General features: G+C 39.2%; 2 protein-coding genes across 3 annotated transcripts; one reads left to right on the top strand and one right to left on the bottom strand.

The window, feature by feature from the left end:
* Positions 1-476: 476 nt before the first annotated feature.
* On the top strand, positions 477-4,851 carry LOC109992974 (leucine-rich repeat, immunoglobulin-like domain and transmembrane domain-containing protein 2). The gene is made up of 3 exons (XM_020645770.2): positions 477-818; positions 1,029-1,810; positions 2,416-4,851. Exons 1-3 carry the CDS (start codon positions 709-711, stop codon positions 3,189-3,191), a joined length of 1,668 nt encoding a protein of 555 aa, XP_020501426.2. The 5' UTR covers positions 477-708; the 3' UTR covers positions 3,192-4,851.
* An 812-nt stretch (positions 4,852-5,663) lies between these two features.
* Positions 5,664-19,968, bottom strand: LOC109992975 (cadherin-related family member 1). 2 transcript variants are annotated; one of them, XM_065949921.1, is made up of 17 exons: positions 19,738-19,965; positions 19,191-19,286; positions 18,698-18,843; positions 18,547-18,597; positions 18,208-18,297; positions 17,995-18,081; positions 16,808-16,924; positions 14,911-15,054; positions 14,747-14,825; positions 14,553-14,653; positions 14,247-14,450; positions 13,729-13,881; positions 12,858-13,022; positions 12,237-12,304; positions 9,952-10,180; positions 9,463-9,717; positions 5,664-7,422 (listed from the first exon to the last, which is right to left on the bottom strand). In XM_065949921.1, exons 1-17 carry the CDS (start codon positions 19,796-19,798, stop codon positions 6,892-6,894), a joined length of 2,577 nt encoding a protein of 858 aa, XP_065805993.1. In that variant the 5' UTR covers positions 19,799-19,965; the 3' UTR covers positions 5,664-6,891. The 2 variants fall into 2 exon arrangements, with proteins under 2 accessions (XP_065805993.1, XP_065805994.1); XM_065949922.1 differs by having other exon boundaries at positions 7,280-8,295; positions 19,738-19,968.
* Positions 19,969-21,145: the final 1,177 nt, after the last annotated feature.

Here is a 21,145-nt window from a genome sequence, read left to right as displayed (position 1 = left end):
GTGTGTGCTACACTGAATTAACAATAGAAATTGCCGGCGTAATTTCTTACATGCTAATTATTTTTGAAGTATAGCTAAGAGGTTGTGTTGATATCAGAAAACCTGATTGACTCTTTCCCTGTTAATTAAGAGTTTACGTCTATAAAGAGCTTGGACGTTGAAGATATAAAAATTGAAACAAAAGAGCTGTAATTGTTAGCTGCTTTCACGCTGTGTCTATGCGCTGATTCTGCTTTTAAAAAACTAAACCTGTGAGTCAAACAGGGTTCGGATTATTGAGGTCAGATTACAGTCCTCTCCAGACATCTGTCTCTCAGTCTCTCTGCAGCGCTCTCTCTCTGTGATGCTAAGCATAGAGAGGGAGGGATCCGGCCAACTTAATACAGATGGGCCTCCTGTCATGTCAATGGTTGGGCTTTATTGGGGGACATGACATGAAATTAGACTGACGGAAAATATTTATGGCCCATACCTTAAGGTACTCTTTCAGTAAAATGAAAGGTTACCCACTGAGTAGTGTTTGAGCAACATTCTGTGTTGTTGACAAAGTAGACTATTGCTATTTATACACCTATCTTTGTGTGTCTCACATGTCACTTGGTGTCTCAGGAGTTACGTCAAGGAGGATTAAGGTAATAGGCTTTGTTCCACGCAGCCCGCGGTCCTGTCCTGCCCACACAGGCCTGTCTCTAAAGCTCCTCTGGGAATATGGACGTCCTTCATGTCACATTACCTATCGCTGTTGTAGTTTGTTTCATCACTCCTGTATCTTCAACTTGTGTGACCGGTTGCTCCTGCAGAGATGATAAACTGGGAAGGTAAGTGGCAATTGATCCTACATAAACTCAAAAATAGGGTGACTGCTAATTGTTACCTGTTTTGAACACAACCAGTGTTGTTTTAAGTGTTAAAACAGACCACTACAATTTCGCAAATGGTGCATTAACTTAAATAGCTGTTTAGATAATATTTTATATTCATTGTCATTAGCTTCTCTTGTTTAAGAAACTCTTGTCTGACCATTCTAGGTCTTTGCTATGTATGGGAACCTCCTTGAGACAAATCCCAGAGGACATCCCACAAGACTTTGCTAAAATACGAATTGAAAACTGCCACTTGACAGAGTTACCTCAAGGGTCTTTCTCTAAAGTTAGTACCTTGGAGTCTCTCTGGCTGAATTTCAATGAGATCACCCTGATGAACATCAAAAGTCTTGGGGGGCTGGCTAACCTGACAGAGCTCAGGCTACAAGGGAACAAGTTGACCACTGTGCCATGGACAGCGTTTCAAGACACACCCAAACTCAAGATTTTGGACTTAAAGCACAATCAACTAGACGTCCTGCCTGAGCAAGCTCTGAGGTACTTACCTGCCTTGACCTACTTAGATTTATCCTTCAACCAGCTTAGCGTGATATCAAAAGATGTCTTCCATAACTGGCCACTTTACGAGACAGCACAGAAAGCATGGGGGAAAGAAGGACTGGTGTCGAATGTTGTTCTGGCACTGCACGACAACCCATGGTTGTGCGACTGCAGACTCAAGGGCTTTGTTGAATTCATCAAGAGCGTCAGCCCTCCCATCATTCTGATGAACTCTTATCTGATGTGCTCAGGCCCCGCCTCCAAAGCTGGCAAGTTTTTCCATGAGATCCCAGTGAAATCCTGCATGAAACCAGAGGCCTCTTCCCCAGAGACTAACATCACTTTACCTCTGGGAGCAAATGCAACACTTTCATGCTTAGTCAAGGCCAGGCCGAGCCCTACCATTCACTGGATGTACAGTTTGAAGATTATAAGAGGATTTACTGGTAAGTTTCTTTTAATTACTACCGTCCATTACACTGTTGTGAACCTGCTACAGGAGCACTTAGTGAGGTATACCTCCAACCCTTAGGCTGCATCTGCTTTATGAAAAGATAAAGAATAAATACCATCTTTGGGGACAAACCATCAACTATTGTCCATTAACCTCTGGGAGCAACATTCAGGTTTGGGGGGGGTTTCACTGTAGCCAGCAGTTAGGGATCAAAGCAGGCCAAGACTTCCTTTTTGGTGCATTTTAACTGTCAACAGTCTGAGTAGCAACATGCAAGAATGGAGTTGGAGATCCAACATATTGCATGCAGATGTGTGTTTAAAGAGATGGAAGAAGGTGTACTGGCATCAGATGATAGTGAACAGGATCTTGGATTGCATTATATCAGACACATTTTGACTATTTCTACCTTTTCACGGACTGTTATGTGACCTGCATACTACCAGTTCCTGCTGAATTACTAGTGGGTACTACTTTGACAACAAACAGCAGGTACCCATATTCAGAAATAAGGCTGAATGTTACAATTTCAATTTGATGCCAAAAAACTCTTTCCTAGAATTCCCTCTGATCTGTTGCTCTGTTTTGTCTTTCTAGTTACAGAGACCCAGGTAGACGAGGAGACGGTCACCTCCCAGCTGGTGATCCCCTCTCTTCACCTTGCGGAGCGAGGACTCTACACCTGCGTGGCCAACAACTTCATTGGCAACTCCTCTGTCAGCATTATGGTGGACATCAGCTCCTCTCCCTCCTCCTTTCCTCTCCCTCCACCCGCCCCCATGTTGTCATCTGATCATAACACCTTCATTGAAATCCGAATCGCAAAGCAGACAATTTACGGTATCACCCTGGATTGGCATGCAGAGACGGACAACCCAGCGGAAACATGGTTCACCATCCACTTTGGCAAGTATGATACACCCAAAAAGGAGACGATCTACATTGGCCCCGGCATCAACAGCTACTCCGTTGGCAACCTGCTTCCTGTCACCAAATACGAGGTGTGTGTGAGCCTGAAAAACCATCCGCCGAGGGAAGGTGAATGCATCGTGTTCGTGACGGGAAATGACATCAGTGAGATGGAGCAAAGAAAGAGACTTATACACATTATTGTTATCGTGTGCGCCATGGTGCTGGCTGTGCCGGCCGGCATGTATGCTTGCACCACAGAGATCAGGTTCACCTGCGTGGAACGCTGCATGGATCTTTGGAAGAAGCGAAGACAGGAAAACAGAGAGAACCAGCCTGGGACGGAGAGGCAGGGAACCTTTGACAGCCTGCAGGCGACCAGCGAAGAAGTCCTGTGCAGGGAGTTGGAGGAGAAGCCGAAACGGAAACGAGAGAAAGGAGGAAGTGCTGCTTATATGTACTAGCTTATATGTACTTGGGAATGTGTGCATGTGTATTTGTAAAAGATGTCAGGTTTGAGCTCAAGTATTATCTTTGAGTTTAAGTTCCAGTGTCCAATTTCTCTCTTTCCTTAACTAAAAATGTTTTTTACACTACTAATGGCCATTTTGAGAGTATGTTCAGAAACATTGACGACTCTTCTGAGCATCTCAATGACAAAAGAAAAGAAAAATACATTTTGAACAGATTCCTATTTAGTGATCTTATTTCCTTTTCAGGTTTCTCTCCTTTTTTTGGTTCAAAGTTTAGAGTAAAAAGAAAAATATCAACTTAAAAACAGTTGTGAATTTCTAGTTTCCGTCTTTTTTTTTACATTTAATGTACAAATTTAGGATGGACTAATGTTGTTTCAGGTTGGTTTTTTTGGATAAGGGAGGAATCACAGCTGGCAAAATGAGTAAATTATTGTTATTCATGCTGATTTTGTTTATATCTAGAAACACTTGGGAAAAACATTCAGAATTTAACTGTTGGCCTTTTTTTTAATAGATGGCAAGTTTTATTTATTTATTTTTGTATCCAGAAAATCAGATGTTTACTGTTACTTGTTTTGAACCCATACTCTGACACACGAGATGCTACTGAACTGGGGCTCCTTCTGTAAATATATATCTGAAGCTATCATCGCTAAGTGGTGGTTTCGACGTCCTTATTATAAGGACAATTTGTTATTATCATAACATGTTAAGTTGCTTATGTGAATTTTTTTTGTTGTTTCTAAAATATGTTTCACACGTCTTTGGGTCATTACAAAATAAAGATTTTGATACTAAATGCAGAAACAGGCGATCCTAAATCCAAAAGATGTAAATACAAGTAATTTTGTCTTTTTTACGTTGTGTATATTAATTGTTTATTCGCCTGAATTAAACTGTAATCGAGTGTATAAAAAATAATCATTGTTCAAGCGTATTTAATCCACTTCATTTAAAAAATATGTTTTCTTAATAACATTATTCTTTTGACTGAAATGACCCTCTTGTATTTGAATGATATGATGTATGATTTGGATTAAATGGACGTCAAAGACAAATGCTGAGACACACTGTGTATTTTTTTTTTAGCACAATCACAAAGAGGATTTGTTACATAAGCAGAGTTTTCCCCAGCATTTATACATACAGCCTTAAGCAGATTAAAGTGATTTTCCATCTGAATCCTAGTGAGCAGGACATGATATTTCCATTTAATGACAGCTCCACGCTCACTCTGTCTGTGCTTTATTCCAACAGGCAAACAGACTGTATGTGTTCAGTTTCATCCAGTTTTTAGCTATCAGATCTAATTAAATCTCAACGTGTATCTAAATATGATTCATGAAAAAGTTGATCCAGTATTACAGAGTTGATGTGTCAGTACTGTTAGTACGAATTTTCATGAAATTCATTCATCTTGGTAACTTGTGAAATGTATTATTCAAGTCTGCCTACCACGTGTTAACACTCCTACCTTTAGGTGTCTGAAGCTGTAACCTTATATGAGCGAAGCACCTAAGTAGTAGCAGATCTATATATGGAGAGGAGCCAACTATATGTTGTCAGCAACTGTTTGCTAGACAGAGAGTCTACATATGATACGTATACAAATCATGTCATCTTCATTGTTTATGGTGATGCACCCAAATAGAAAGGAATTTGTGGGTTGCACCTTTTTTGACCGATAATATTTGTAATTTTCAGATCTTTATATTGATGTACTAATGTGTGAGCACAGTAATCTTGAGCTATTGGAGCAGCTGAAACAGACGAAGAGGCGTTTGTCAACACCTCCTCTAAAGACTCTCTCTCTCCACTATAAACAAACATTCATTCAGGGATGAATCCAGTCAATACGTTTTTTTCTTGTGATTAATCTTCTGGTTTTTTTTTCAAGAAATAAGGTGTTTGGTATCTTCAGGTAACAGAAAGCTATTTTTTCTCATATTAAGAGACAATTCACTAGTGTTCTTAAGACAACATTGGGAAAACATGCTAGGTTGTTCCTAACTTCTTAGAATCTTACTTTTGTCCAAATTTTCTTACTTGTTAAACATTAGACAATTTTGTCCTCTGAACTGTGAGGGGCCCCTTGTGAATGTTTGCCTTGGGCCCCAACAGACTCTAGAATCGCTACCGCATCAAAGGAAAGCTTGCTTTAAAAGTAACACGTTATCAATCTTTGCAATTCTTTGTTTCTCCTAAAAAAAACACATAATATACATGAATAAGAAAACTAAAAGCCAACCTCAATGAACTGTTCTAAATAAATTGCTTCTATAATGGCCTCTGGACAAAATGGAGCAAAGACCAAACGATTTTCAAATATTTATTCAAAATCAAGACGATACAAAGACGGTACAAATAGCGAAAGAACAGGCAAGTGTAATGGAGAGTTGAGATATATAGTTTATCTGAACTTGTTGAAGATATTTGTAAGTAAAGAATCAGGCAGATACATTATTTTTTTTTACAGCAATTCAATGACTTCTTTTATTTGCCTTCATTTAAAGGCTTTGAAGGTTAACACTGTAGTGGACTAAATGTTCAGCACAGAGTCTTTACATCTATAGAGGAAGAGATTATGTTTATTTATTTACACGATGATCTGAGCTTGAAAAACTTAATATGACCTTTTTTTGAACGACAACATCCCACAGGTGGAGTTACATGGAGTTTTATAGAGTTTCATTAAAGTGTTTCATTGTATTTACTGCTGCAGGATACCTGTCCATATCCTGTCACATACTGTATGTACACTCAATATAATGATAAATTACTCCATACTGTACATTAAAAATGAACCCATGTTATGTACATAAAAGCTTTTCTCTAGACACTTAAATAAGCCTAAGTTTATCTTGCTTTACTTTGAAAACCTACAGTGGCACATACAAAAGAGCAACTGGTCAGCTTTCAAGTGGCTGATGTAACACAGTAAAAATGTTCACACACAGGTTCTTTTTAAGCACTTTTTAAGAAGCTGAGTTGTTTTGTTTTTCATCACCGTTTTTTTCAGCTGCACGCTCTGGTCAGAGTTCAGTGTCGAAAAACAATAAAGCATACAGGGTCCTGATATTGACACTTTTCAGGAAGTTATGTAACTTGTTCCTATGCACAGTAAATCTTAGTAATCCTCTCCTCAGGGAAGGTACAGTGTCCCTTCTGACTGTTAAGAAGATGTAATCTTCCTCAAGATGGCAGTGTAGTGATTTATCTCTGAACCAGTGAAAAGCAGTCTGCCTCGAGACATACAGCGCCTTTGAATAAATGTTAATGAGATTTGAACTTTCCCACATTTTACTGTTACAACCTGAAATTCAAATAGACTTATTTAGACCTTTTGAATGGATGTGGATCATTTTGAAATGCACATTATATTCTTCCTTTCTTATTTCTTATTTCAAAATTTGGAATTGTTTTCTGTTGGTCCCTTACTTACAACCCCAATAAAATCAGTTTTTATTTGCAGTTGTAACATGTAAACATATGCAAAAGTTCAGGGGGGTTAATACTCATGCAAGTCGCCTTTAATATCTGTAAACATTCCTGTTATAACCCTCAAACCCTCTGCCCATTAATGATCTAAATGCAGGCGGATCCTACCAGATCATCACATGAACTTCAAGGTACAGTTTGGGGAAGACAGGACCAGGGAACCTTTAAATCAGATATTTGTGTGTCAGAGTTAATAATAACCTTTGTTACTCTCGTGGATTTTCTGCTCTAGCTTCATTTTCAGCTCAGACACTAAAGCAGAGCTCATGTTTCCGTCTTTACGGCGCGTGCACTTTGCTTTTTTGGACTCTTTGGAGGACAGAGCACCAGATATGGTGGGTACCGCCCGGGGTCTCTCACTTGGACGTGTGTTAAACGGAGGTGGAGGAGGCAGAGAGGGAGCACTGGGGGGTGGAGGCCTCGTCCTGGGACCACTGGAGTTGCTCTCGGCATCGCTGGTGAGGAACTTCTCTGCAGGGTTATTAAATCGAATAACGGGCATTGAGAAGGTCCAAGGCTGATGCTCTCTGGGTCTCCTCTTGATGATGCGACGCACGGGCATGATCCTGTTTGACTTTGAGTTGCGCATGTACAGAGCCGTAGAGATCAACACAGTCACGCCCACCATTACGCTAACAACAACAACGACCATGCCTAGAGCTTTCATAGGATTGTCTCTACTTTTCATTAAAAAGGCCGCCATAGGCCCCTTGAGAGGAGTCTGTAAAAGAGCACAAATAAAAAAGTTGAAATCAAGTCCGAGGGACTGAGTCAAAGCGTTAGTGCAGCATTTGTCTGAAGCATGCAAGCATGAGAGATGGAGGCGCAAAGCACTGACAGAGGAGGCCCAAACAATGCGTCTACTCACAAGGTGACACTTACACACTCACACTCAGCCATCCGTCCTTATCTCTCACAGCACAGGGATGCTGATGTAAAGCTTCAAACTACACACAACTACAGTTGTTGGGAATGCATCTGCCAGTGCGGTGCATTGGGATTTCTCAAGGGGCATGTGAGGGTTTAAAAAAAACCAAGATGAGAAATGAGGCCAAAATGGAGTGAAGTGGATGTTTGTGTGAAAAAAATAAAGATGAGTGAGTGAATCCGGAGTGACATCCAAAGTAAAAGGCTCCATCTTTGTCTATTTTACGGTGGAATTACCAGAGCCTAAAAAAGTGTTTCTGATTTTTTAAGAAATGCTTTTGAAAGAGTTGAATTCAGTTTTCATTCTTGGAAAAAAGTGGCAAATACTCAAGTCATAACGTTGAAATCGAAAAAAATATATATTTCTGTTTTAATCCTTTAAATGTGCTCCAGGACTCTTTTGCAACAATTTTTAAAAGTATTTTTAAAGATTATGGGTGAATACTGAAGTTCCAGGGTCGAATATGTCTCATTTCATTCTGCGGACCACTTTGATATAGTTGCTCTCAGGGTTGATTCTGGACTTTTTCACCGCGTTACAGTACAGGATTGTGGATATGCAGATTGTGAGTAAAATGAGGGTGACGGCAATGCTGAGAAAAATTCCACACACAGTCAGCGGACGATTGCTGAGGCCCATGAAGTATGATATAATTCGACCTTTGACCTGTAATGCACGATACACAAGACAGAAACACCAAAAACATGGAGTCATGTCATCATGTGGAGTGAAGGTATGAAAACATAACCATAACAGCAAAATGTAATGTACAGTTTAAAGGATAAAGCTGCTGTTTCTTTTAGTTGTGATTAAAACTTACTGAAGAGCCAAAACGGTTTGAATTAAAACTTCTAACATCAAGAATGAATCTTTGAGGAGCAGCTATGTTTTCATGTTCTAATAAGAAGCCCTTTGAAAAAGTTTCAAAAATATAACCCACGGCTTTTTCAATGGTTAAAAAAAATGAACTCATGTTTTTAGAAATATTTGAAATCACTGACTGAGTTACCTTTGGGTTTCCCAGTTGTTTAATATCCCTTTTAGTAGTCTGATCATAGACATCTAATTAATGACTTATTCACAACTATAGTGGTATTAATATCTTTTAATGGGTTATCAATATTTATAACTAAAAAGAAAGGTTTGACCACCCAAAAATAATTACTCTTCTTTTACGCAACCTTATAAGACATGGTCAACCATGAAAAGAAAACAGGTTTTCAGATGATTTGAATCAACACTTTTCATCATTATTGCTCATAACTGATCTACAAAGTTGGAGACAAAAACATATCAAAAGACTTCTTATACCGAATGTAAGATGTTAGTTCTCCTTTTAGTTTCGCTTTTTTTAAATTGAAAACATGGTATAACAGTTATAAAGTTTACATCTGCCTTATAGAATCAGAGGACAAATTGTCCAGATTGTTTTTAGCGGTTGGTGGAGACCGTTAGACTGTAACTGAAAAAATGTGTCTGTTGACTTTTGTTTCTTTTTCATGCCACAACAGTTGGACAAAAAACGGCAAATGTTATACATGTTATTCAGATTTGGTGTGCGACGACATAAACATAACTTCAGGATAAATTCACAGCTGGCTCAGATTTCACCGTGGGACATGATAAAAAAAGTGTATGTTTTGAAATGATCAGCATTGTCCCTTAAAGAATATGAGTTCAATGAAATGGGGTAAGGATGCTGAATTAGCAGCTGCATAGCATGATTACAATGCCTATTATCATATGTTTAACAAGTAATTTCTAAAGCTTATGCTGCCTTAAGCTCAGGCTTTGTTAAGGCTACGAGCATGCTGCAGAAAGAGAAATTCTTACCGCCTCTGTGATATCGATGTTGACCACAGCCGTTGTGCTGAATGACGGGGAGCCTCTGTCCCTGGCCTGGACTACCAGAGACCACTTGGCGTCCTTCTGCCTGGTGATATTTTGAACAATCTCCATGGACTTGATGTACGGCTTCAGCTGGATCTCCCCGGTGTCTGAGTTTATATCAAAGGCGTTTTCAGGATCTGCTTTCATGATGGAGTACTCGATGACGTTGTTTGGAGACTCTGCGTCTTCATCCACTGCCTGTAAAATGTGGTAAAACAGCGTTAAAGGGTGCGGGTTCTGATTGTTTCCCTAACCTGCTTACTACACAAATTTAGAACCAAATACCCACCCAATAGCCAAATGTTTGCTTTGTAGATGACAAACACTAGCCCAATAAAATTAATAATAATATTATACTAATGATTACTTTTTAAACATGATCATTAGAATTAAAATTCACATATATATGGGTTATTAAAAGAGGAGATGTACCAAAATTTTAACAGGTGTGCCAATAATCATGGTCTTTTCCAGAAGTTCTTCATCAAACTCTGGATGATGATCGTTTATGTCAAGGACGGTGACAAAGACTTCAGCCAGGCTGTACTTTTCCTCCGAGTCTTGAGCTTTGACGTAAAAGTTGTATTTGGACCTGAGCTCTGCATCCAAGCTGGTCCAGGGCTGCGTGGAGATGAGGCCTGAGGACGGGTGGATGGAAAACCTGCAAGTTCGGACAGTTTTAGAGGCAGTGGCAAAGCTTTCTGAGGCACAAACACTCAGCTTCAAAACAAACAAGGGCGTCTAACACTGGAGCCCTCCTTCGCAGTGCAACAGACATTCACACCACATACTGTGATTCTCTACATGACTCTCATTAATTGTACTATAAAAAGCAGAGTGACATTCTGTGTTGTTGGAACTGTGCTGATAAAAAAGATAATCCGATGCATTGTCATTGTCAACAGTAACGTGTTCACAGATGTGATTCATCTCGAGACCTAAACACGTTAATTATTTTTAAATGCAAATAATCATATGAATTTTCCTGCTTCATATTCAAATGAATGACTGATTCACCTTAATTATCCTTTAAAATACAGTAAATTATAATATCAAACCCTGATGGAGACTTTGCAGAAAGAGAGAGACCTGTGCTCACGAGAAGTTAGAGCGACCAACAGAGTCACCATGGATTGAAGTCATGACATAATATACAACTTTGTTTGATCATGAAGCCCGGTGTTCCTTTACAGTTTTGTAGACTATCACTGAAATATAATAACTGCACTGCAGACTAGAGTCTAATTAACCATGACAGACAAAAGATCGGCATCATCAACACTCAGATCCCTGTTATGAACCATCTGTCTTCGCATTGTCATCAAATCCAGGTCACAACTCCTGATTGAGTCCTCCTCAGCATGTACAGAACTTCAAAACTTCCGCTTGCATAGAGAGTAGGCATCTATGCAGGCTGGAAATAGAAGTGCCTTGTTTTGCACTAGGTGAGCCATTCTTTTTTCTTTAATTCTCAGGCAGTAATGGTAGACTAAACAACAGCTTTTGTGCTCAAGTTGTCGTGTTTGAAAACATCTGGCTAAAACTGTGCATACGTAGGTGTTTGAACGGCCATGTGCTTGCACCCATAATATTGTATAATAGCACATCTGTATGTGCAATAGTGAGCAGGATGAGCTCAATGGGCTCAGGTAAGATGTGAGGTATAGATGAATCTTGCTATCTAAGCTATGACCAATGACTTCATTGTTGCTTCCATTATAATTATTTTAAATATAATTGTAAATACAATTGGGTACAAAAACATTTTGTTTTACCTGTAATTTCTTTTGAAATATATTTTTGGAATTGTTGTAATGTAATTGTTATTGTTAACAAAATTGTGCATACAATTTGTTACCCATAAACCCATTGTTTATGTATCCTGAGCCTCTAAATGTCTTTATAATTTTGGGGATTTGAGGTTTTTCTGACATGGCAGTGTTTGTTTGTTGTTGGCAGACGTAACCTGTGGGATACACCAACGCATGCTGATCACTCCCTTACTTTGTGATAAACTGAATCACTTTTCACATAGATTGTTTCAATATCTACAAACAAAACCAACTTCCATCAGAATAACTTAAGAATACATACATATACACAAGAATTCACTTTAAAGGTTTCTACATCACTTGCAAAGGTTGGTACTTTTCAGAGTACTTTCTTTTTCAGCAGCGGGCCTACTGCCATTTTCCATCTTGTTTTCTACTGTGAAATATCACAAGTTGCCTTGGAACTGATAACTTTCACACAATTAAGTCAGGTTGCAGCCTGAAGTAGAGCGTAAATTCTCACTTTTCCTTTGCCGTGCACTGCCTTGCTTTTCAAAGCTGCCGTTTCTACGGCTCCAGCTGTCACATTGCATGTTAATTGGCTCCCCCAATGTGAGTTGGGCCAGGCTGTCTATTTTTAACCCTCAGATCCAATTAGGAGATTAGCCAGCATCTTGCAGCCATTTTAGAGCGAGCTGTTTGTGCAGCTGAGGGGCCAATCAAACTGGTTTCCTGCTAACTGCTACCATCACAAACACAAAAGATTAATCAAGACTGGGGTCCTGCTGGCTAAGCTCACCAAACACACCAAGCCAATGAGAAGCTTTGGGTCCTCTACACATAAAAATCTCTCTTTTTATTTGGTAAATGTGTGTCGTGAAGGTGCACGAGTCACGTATATGATATGACTGAGCTTAAACTGACAGGAGTCAAAGCTTTACTCACAAATCTGATCCTGATCCATAAATCGTGTATTTGACTTCACCCCAAGGTCCTGAATCTGGATCAATTGCCTAAGGGGAAAAACAGCACAGAGATTAATTCTATTTATAACAAATATAATCAATGTATATCGCTCTAATTCAATTAATTTACAGCAATACATTTACTGTAAACACAACCAAGGTGACTGAAGGTGATATTTTCCAGTGGAGAGGGTCTTAAGCCCATGTACAGTGGGTGGGGCAGGTTATAAGTCTCTTTCTGTGGTGATGGGTGTGTAGGTCAGCATGATTAACCTTGAGCCAACACTAAGCTTTTTACTACACCCTGCATAGCTTGGACATATTGCTTGTTTACAAGATGCATACAGTATAAAGGGATCAGAGGAGACAACATTTCTATTAATGAAACTCTTGCTTTAGGTTAAATGACAGAATGTCAGAATGACACATTTAGACTTCAATTAATAACCAAGACCAACAAAAACAAAGTCAGGGCTGCTGAGCTTCTTTTGTCTGGAACAACCTGCTTTCATCTAATCAACTGTACAGAGCAATATGAATTTATTGGAGGATTGATGGATGATATAATCCCTTTGGTGGGGTTTAATCTTGATTGACTCACAGTTACAGACACAACACTGGAGCCACCAGAAGAGTTTTCCGGGACCCTTGCGATGTAATACTCCGAAGTGAATTTGGGGATGTTGTCGTTTGTGTCCAGCAGGTTGATCAATATGTCCGCTGTTGCACTGAATCTCTCAGGAGTGTCGATTTCCACTGCCAGCAGCTGCACAGAGAGTCGTGAAAAGTTTGGTCAAATCCGTGCAGAAATGTTAAATTAACAACAATAAGATCAATAATCAATAAAGCATATTCTGAGTAGAGTCAGCACATTGCATACATGTCAAACCCCAACTTCTAATGGTTCAATAGTGCCAAATCTGAGCAAGAAGTGAGGTGAAAGGTGCAAAGGGGTTATTTTTCATCGGTGTGTTTTTGCCATAAAACGAATGAAACTTGTAAAGCATTGTCAATCTGCACCCAGCACACACTGTATCTTAACGGTGAATTTGACGTGTTGGAGAAGCAAACGGTTCTAAGTTGAGGAATTGGATCTGCTCGTATGCACAGTGGAAGTGTTAAAGCAGACAATCTCTGGAGCAGCAGGAATCCACAAAAGATCCTTGAGGTCAAGCCTGCGTCAGATGAGATAGCAGTAAGTGTGTCCTGGTTTAATGGCATCAATCAAATCAAATTCGGCATAATATTATTTATTATCTACAGGGAAGAGATAAGCATTTTAAACTGAGATAACATCCTGGTAAATTCAACATCCAGAAGTTGAAGAAAAGAAGCAGTTTGAAGACACCATCTTAGACTTTGAGTACAGCAAATAATCAATCAATCAGAAAGATGATCAAGAGACTGAGAGACTGAATATTGGTTTCATTTCATAGAACTCATGAATGATGAAGTGAAATAGTAAGACAAACCTTATATGTAAGTGTCTGTCCTTTTTCATAGTCGATGCCGGACGTGTCTTCCACAATGATCGTCACCTGCGCTTCATTGAGGACCGTCTGGGGAACCACTCGAAGCACTCGGCTCGGCCCAACCAGTCTCAGTTTAAATTTAGCGTTAGCTCCCTGCAAGAAAAGCAAACAATAGAATGTAGAAAACCATACATTAGTGGAACAAACTGAGAATGAAGATGCTCGTAAAACAATGGAGGTGTGAAGGTTTTCAATGGCTTCAATATATTGCTACACATACTTTGAGGCTGGTTGGCAGATTTGTATGCAGTAGTTTACCCAGAGGTATTAGTGAATACCTCAGCATAGGAACAAACTCAACATGAGGACATTAAGGTAACTAGATTACCAGCTTTGGTCAAACGTAATGAAAGCTTGAATATCTTGATGATTGAATGTTATCTTGCAAAAAAAGACCAATAAACTCAATAATGCCTGGTGTTCAATGAAACACGAGTTAAATTAGTTCATAAATGTACCTGATCCGAGTCGTTGACAGTGATCTTAAACCCCCGTAGGATCTCCCCTGCTGGAGGATGTTCGTACATGGTGACCTCGAACTTGCTCTGTGGTCCGTTCTCTCCGTAAAAAGTGGGCGGATGGTTGTTGAGATCCACCACCCGGACTGTAACCATGGTAATGTCATAGTCCATCAGGTGATCATTTGGTCCGATCTCTGACGCCTGAGTTGTCAGAATCACATTCAGCAGAAAAAGTGGAATAAATTCACAAGCTTGAAGTGTGATTCACAGGAAAATACTGGAGAGAAAGAGTTTTATATTTACCTTGACTTTGATTTCATATAATTCATTGTTCAGCATAGAAGGATATGTTGACAGGGTGATGGATCCACTGGTGCTGTTTATGTCAAAGACTCCATCACTTCCTGAAAGGTTTTAAAAGAAATCATGACAATGTGCCTGATAAGAAGACATAAACAAGAAACATTCTGATGAATTTCTTGATGTTCTGCTCTTACCATTCATAATGGAATAATGTATGGGGTAAGGATTGCCTTGGTCTCCATCTTTAGCGTAAACAGTGAATATTTCAGAACCCTAAAAGAAAGCAAACATAAAAAACCTTGAACACATTCGTCACATGTTCCTACTCTGGTTGTTTAAGAAGAAATGGAGGACTTACAGGGACGGAGACTTCGTAGACGTAGCCAAAATAAGGAGTCCCTATGAAGGATGGAGGCATGTCTTGACTATCAATCACGTTGATTGTTATAGTGGCTGTGGAGGTCAACACCTGGTGCTTCCCCTTGTACTTTCCACCTCCATCCTGAGGGAATAAACAGTGAGACAGACAGCAGCATATTTAACATTTCAAGAAATTAGATTTTTCTTCACTTTGGAAAACCGTATCCATTAGAAATGACAATAATAGAGACTTTTTAATACAAAGTGTTATGGTAACAGGTGTTACGTGTACGTGCGGCCCTGTTCTCTTTCTACCTGCTGCACACCTGAGTGCAATCTGGTCTCAGGGAGGAGGAGGGATATTGACAGGAGCTGGGTAGGAGAAACTGGGGCACACACACTCTGAGCTTCCACATATACATTTTCCGATCTAGGTTTCTGTTTTTCCCCAGGCATGTCTAGATTGCTAGGTTTTGTAGTTTAGGCTGGAGATCACCTGTAGTGTTATTTTGGGTATTTTGGTTTCTTTTGGTTGATCTTTTCTTCTTATGTAGTATTAAGAGGAGGTGCCGGGAGCGATGGCCCATGATGTGATTGACTCGGCACCTTCCCATCTTTTGTTCTTTCTTTTTGACCAGGCCCCCTTTTTGTTTCCATTAGTTTCTCATTTATCCAGTGTTGGTTTTAAAACCTTAAATCTGTGTGGCGTCCTCATATGTTTTCTGTTTCCATGTTTTGAGCCTTGGTTTAGTTATTTTCATTAAGGAGACCGTAACAATGGACACAGACGATGTTAGTTAATGGCTTTTCTATGGACTTTCTTCTAAATTATCACTGAATTTATGTATTTTCTAACTCCTATAATTGATTTAATATCATCAATACTGAAGCGGTTGCCTATTTTCCCAGACTAAAATAATATAAAACAGGCTTCTTACAGGTGTAAGGGAACCAGAAGTGTAGTTAAAATGGTTTAATTTCTAATAATAAGCTAATCAAAAATTAGCACAAAATGCCTGACAAATTGTGCGTAGTGTAATGAATGAGGCTTTATTGGATGGATGTCTGTTTAAAACTGGAATGTAAACCTCTTAATCCACACTTGGCATGTCAAATCTAATATAATTGGGAACAGAAGAATCTGTAATTCAATTTGCATGGCTGTGTAAATCATGTTGTTACGCTTTAAGGAGACCAGAAGATGCAGAGTTTAATGTCTCTCTGAGGAGTTTGAAGCTTTGTTATCATGGTAATTCAAGTAGCCTATTTAAAAAAAATATACATTCATTATCGATTTCAATTCTCAGCCTGTGATTTATTAAAAACAGAATATCACTAAAATAAAGCTCTATGTGCTGTATGTTTTTCCACAGACACAGGGAAGAGGCTATGAAAATAAACCAGCCCTATTTTCTCCATCTTGCTGGAGAATTGACACTTCAGGTTTCTCACACACACGATGGGAGCAACACTGTCAACACTTGCCCAGACTTTAATTTTCCTCACTTTGGCCTACAGAGACTGAGAGAATTCAGCATAGTCTCTGTGTTCAATAAGCTTATTCATGACTGAACTTTTCCTGACCTTTGGCCACCAGCAGGCGCTTAACCTGACAATATTACCTTCTTACAAAAGCAAAATGGTGCGTTGGTACATTGCTTCTAATTCAGGTATTGCTCTCTGGCCGTGTTACCTCACAGGAATTATCAAGTTTACAGCAATCACTGGTCAAAACACACAACCTCAATGTGGAAATTACACAACACCGTGGATCAATCTGAAACTTACTAACGCTTAGATAGGATGGGGAAACCTGCCAAGTGAGATAGTACCATAATTTAATGTTTATTTAAGAGAACCTGAGAAGAAAAGAAAGGGCAACAGCGACATCTCACCTTTGCTACCACCGTCACAAAGTGCGTCGGTGTGGTCTCGTAGTCCAAAGTCTCACCAGGTTTGACTCTGAGGATACCGCTGTGCCCATCAATGGTAAACTTTGCAAGTGGTGATGTCTGAGAATAACAAATAAAACCACACAGTCAGCAGATTTGACCAGTTAACACATGTTATTTTATAACTGCAATTTTGAAATTGAGAGCTACTGAGCTCAGTCCAAAGACTCTGTTGTTATTGCTTTAAACTCTTGATCCTCCTTACTTTTAACTTGACATTTCAGGATTTTTTCAGTTTCATAGTTGACATATAAACAGTAACGACTACTGTGCTGTCAGCTGTTGGCCCGCACCAAACCTAAGCCCCTATTAAGCCTTCTGTGCCTTGCTCAAATGTAATTGAAATTTAATCCACTAAAGTAACACCATTTCCAGACTGCTCTCTGGTACCAGATTAATCTTTCGCTCTCCCATCACTCGAATGCCCTTTTCCCCTCCACATGGCATGCTCAGCTCTCGTGATTTCAGCTTGACCCCTGGCCAAATGGAGCCAGTTTACAGAATTACTCTGTAGATGATAATGAGGAAGCTGTACTGGTAAAATTATACGTTTTTGGACTGGTTTACAAAGATGAAAATAAGACAGGATGAAGTAAGCTTTGAAGTAAGGTTTTGAAAGGATAAGCTTGTTGGCAGTCTTCAGGTTGTCAGCTAAATAGGTCTGAAGATGTAAGTTGGTGCAAAGCTATTAACAGCTCGACATGTGATTAGTAAAATCTTTCAATCAACTTTGAATTCGACTGGATGCCATGTGCAAGCGGGCTGAAATAGCATTAACCGTTTTAGCCCTTCTTACTTTAGCTCAGTTTTCTAAGCATGTATTACTGTAAAAGCTCCAGCGACTAAAGATAGATACAGTACGTTGACCAAGGTATAATAAAAGCATGACATGCTTTAAAGAAAATACAGGTTTACAAATGGGCTCACTCCTTTTTCAATAAAGAAAATAAAAACAAATGTTTAGAGCTTTAAACTCAGCTGAATTTGAGCAAACATAGCAGGAAAAACCTTAGGAAGTCATGTTTTTATTTTGATGCAGAATCAATCTACAACACCCTGTAATTCAACAAAGCTTTAGAGAAGTCTGAGTAACATCTGTGCATCATCTGCATAGCATCAAATCTGTTTACCTGTAGATAATAAGAGACGCTGCCTCCTGAGCCCATGTCTTTATCCACTGCTTGGACTCTGTAGATGCTATTTCCTGGAGCAGTATCCTGGTGATGAGAAAAAGGAGCTTTATTCTAAATGATGTTTCACTTAATGAGCAGATTTAAGAGATAATTTGTGGCCCAGGATGACCTACAGTATATGATTTTTTGTATTTAGTCTTCATACTGTACCTCTGGGATATTAATGATGAAAGGCAGGTTTTGAAATTCAGGTGGTTCATCATTGGCATCAGTGACAAACACTCTCACTGTCTCGATAACCTGAAAGAAAAACAATTCTGAACTACAAGTAGAAACAACTGCAATAACAAGACTTTATACCTCGGCTATGTTCTTTCAGAGAGACATAAATACTCTGAAACTGATCAGAAAAGTACAATTCAATAAATATACATTTCATTTTTCATTTTTTGGTTTTTATGCATTTATTTTGATTTTAGGTTATAAAATCAGCAATTTGCGTGATTCATTTATTAACACAGAAATACAACACAATTAGTAAACACCTACTTTATTGCGACCATCAGTTATGCTCACAAGCACTGAGATCTCATCTTGTTTCTGCAAAGAAAAAATAAGGTGTCAGACTGTCACAGCTTCAGATGTGGCAAATTTAAAGCAGCTTCCTTCAAAACAAAGAATCTCTGATGACCAGCCTTACCTCTCTGTCGAGCTCTTTAACTAGGGTCACATTTCCTGACTTGGGCTCCACCCTTAAATATTCTTGGGAGCCCTTTTCAAATGTCAGACCGTATCGTACAGGATCTCCCTCTGGATCTGTACCATTCAGAATGTAAACCTGCATCCCTATGTGAAATAAATGACAAAGACATCGTTAGGTGTTATAAAGACCCAAGATGTTGTGTTTCTTAGAATGATTGAAGGAAGCTTTGAATGCCTGTGGTTGTGTTTCTCTGTTGTTGTTTTTTAATGGCAGGTTTAATAACCAGGTCACATGAGCAAAAGCTGAAATGTTTTCTTCCTGTAAGTACGTCACGATCTGACAGTTATCCCAGTGATTAACGGTAGCTTCAGTAAGTGTGATGATATCATTGTTAAACCCGAACATGTACAATAAGCAAGTGTTGACAACAGGAGATTCACTTTAATTAATTACATTTATGGTTAAAAAAACCAAACATCATTAAACTTACCAACTGGTGTATCCTCAGAGATGCTGAACAAGGCCATGTTCCCATTTGTACTGCTGGGTCCATTGTCGTAAAAATATGGAGCATAGTCCGTTTTCCCTTTATGTAGGAAAAAAAAACATGTTATCTGAGTAGATGATAAATTATGAAATAATGGAAGAGACTATTAAGAAACTACTCAATATACTGTAAAAACCTGAAAAAATATCATATTTAACTATGAAGTGTTGGCTAAACTGTTCTATCTCTAATACAAATGTTTATCTAATGAAGAGATAACTGTTGCACTCACTTGCTAAAAGGGGCAGCAAACGAAAGCAGGCGGGGGGAGGATGGAGAGGAATTAAACATATTTATGGGTTGAAGTTTCTATCACAACACCGACATACTATCACACATCAAAAAAATATGAACTACAGGCAGCATGAGGAGTCCACGCTAAGATGGACCTCTGTGTGTTTAACCAGAGGATTAACCAGATAAGAGCAAAGCAAGAAGTCTTAACCACACACACTATACCAGCATAAAAGAAAGAAACGCAGAGCCCTACCTGAGGTAAAGTGAAGCAGGAGGAGAAACAGCAGAGCATGTGTTTTCTTTTCTTTCTTCATCCTGGTGGAGAGCTAAGGCTTGGCTGGCTCATGTGGAAGGCTTGGTGGAGGTAAAGCGAGTTGTGAGTGTTTTGCCCTTCTGGTGGCGTCTCAGCAGCTCAGGAGGGAGAAGAGGCTGGGACGGATTCTCAGGCACTAATCCAGTGACGCATCCCTTCCCTCCGCAGACATCTTCTGCCACACTCTCTCACTCTGATTTCTCCTGGAAGAGCGCACAAGGAGCGAAGAGAGTTCAGGTTCCACACAACATGGTGTCATCACACTCTGCACATGTGTTAATGTACATGTAAGTATGTAAGGCACTGCATAAATAATACTGTACAACTAAAGATCGTGCGACACAATTCACTTTCAGAAACAAATGTTCTAAAGTGGAAAATCTAAATGTGTTCTTAATTCTTAATTCACAAAGTCCAGTTCACACAAACTGAGACCCTCTAACAAAAATCCTGTGAGTCTTGTGTTCCACATTTCTTTCTCTTTATTCAATTCTCTTCTACAATGAAAAATGTGGCTCCTCATTTTGATATTCAAAGGGTTTGATTAAAAAAAAAAGCATTAGTCACATATGTCAAGTCACACTGACCTAAGCATCCGGTGGCTGCTCACCTTGGCAGCGATACAAACCTGAGCTGTGTTTACGGATCTACAACCAAGCGGCTTTTTTTTTAGCCTCCGCAGTCCACTATCCCTGGAAACTCAGTGACCTGTCAATGACCCCGCCTTGAGACTCCGAACATACAATGCTTTTCTAAATAGTCATTCATCTCAATCAGTGTTCTTTGAATCATACTCTTTGGGGCTGCAAGATTACTTTATACTTTTTTGGTTCAGCTTAATTTAAGTATGTCATGTTCCAGATGATGTGTGCCACTAAGCACCGTCTTAAATTACAAGAAATCCTCCCTGTATGAATCGCTGCAGCTTAGGAAGGTCAAAAACCAAATCACAGCGCTCCAATTCAGGAATACACACCCAAAAATAAACAGCCTAGCTGACCTGAAAAAAAAAAGAGGAAAATTTATGTGACAACTAAAGGCTAAAATGTAAAACCTAGTACAATAGTTTGATCCTGCAACCAGGCTTGTACTATAAACAATCAAGAGCCTTTAAAATCATACTTCTTTATATTTGAACACAATCTCCAACGAGTCTAGTAGCTTCTTTTAAATCAAATCTGCGCCTGTGACATTAAGAGACACTCAATTGGTTTTAACTGGCTAAACTAACTCATTCACTACTGCAGCAGTCCTTAGCTATGTTTAATTAGAGGCCCTTTGTTAACCGGCTTTATAAAGAGGTTTGGACAGAGGGTGCCTTAGCCTTACCAGGATAGATATTGTTACT

This window comes from Labrus bergylta, chromosome 21, assembly GCF_963930695.1.
Source record: "Labrus bergylta chromosome 21, fLabBer1.1, whole genome shotgun sequence".
NCBI lineage: Eukaryota > Metazoa > Chordata > Actinopteri > Labriformes > Labridae > Labrus > Labrus bergylta.
The sequence above is the reverse complement of the archived record's forward strand: the minus strand, read 5'-3'. Positions and strand labels throughout refer to the sequence as shown.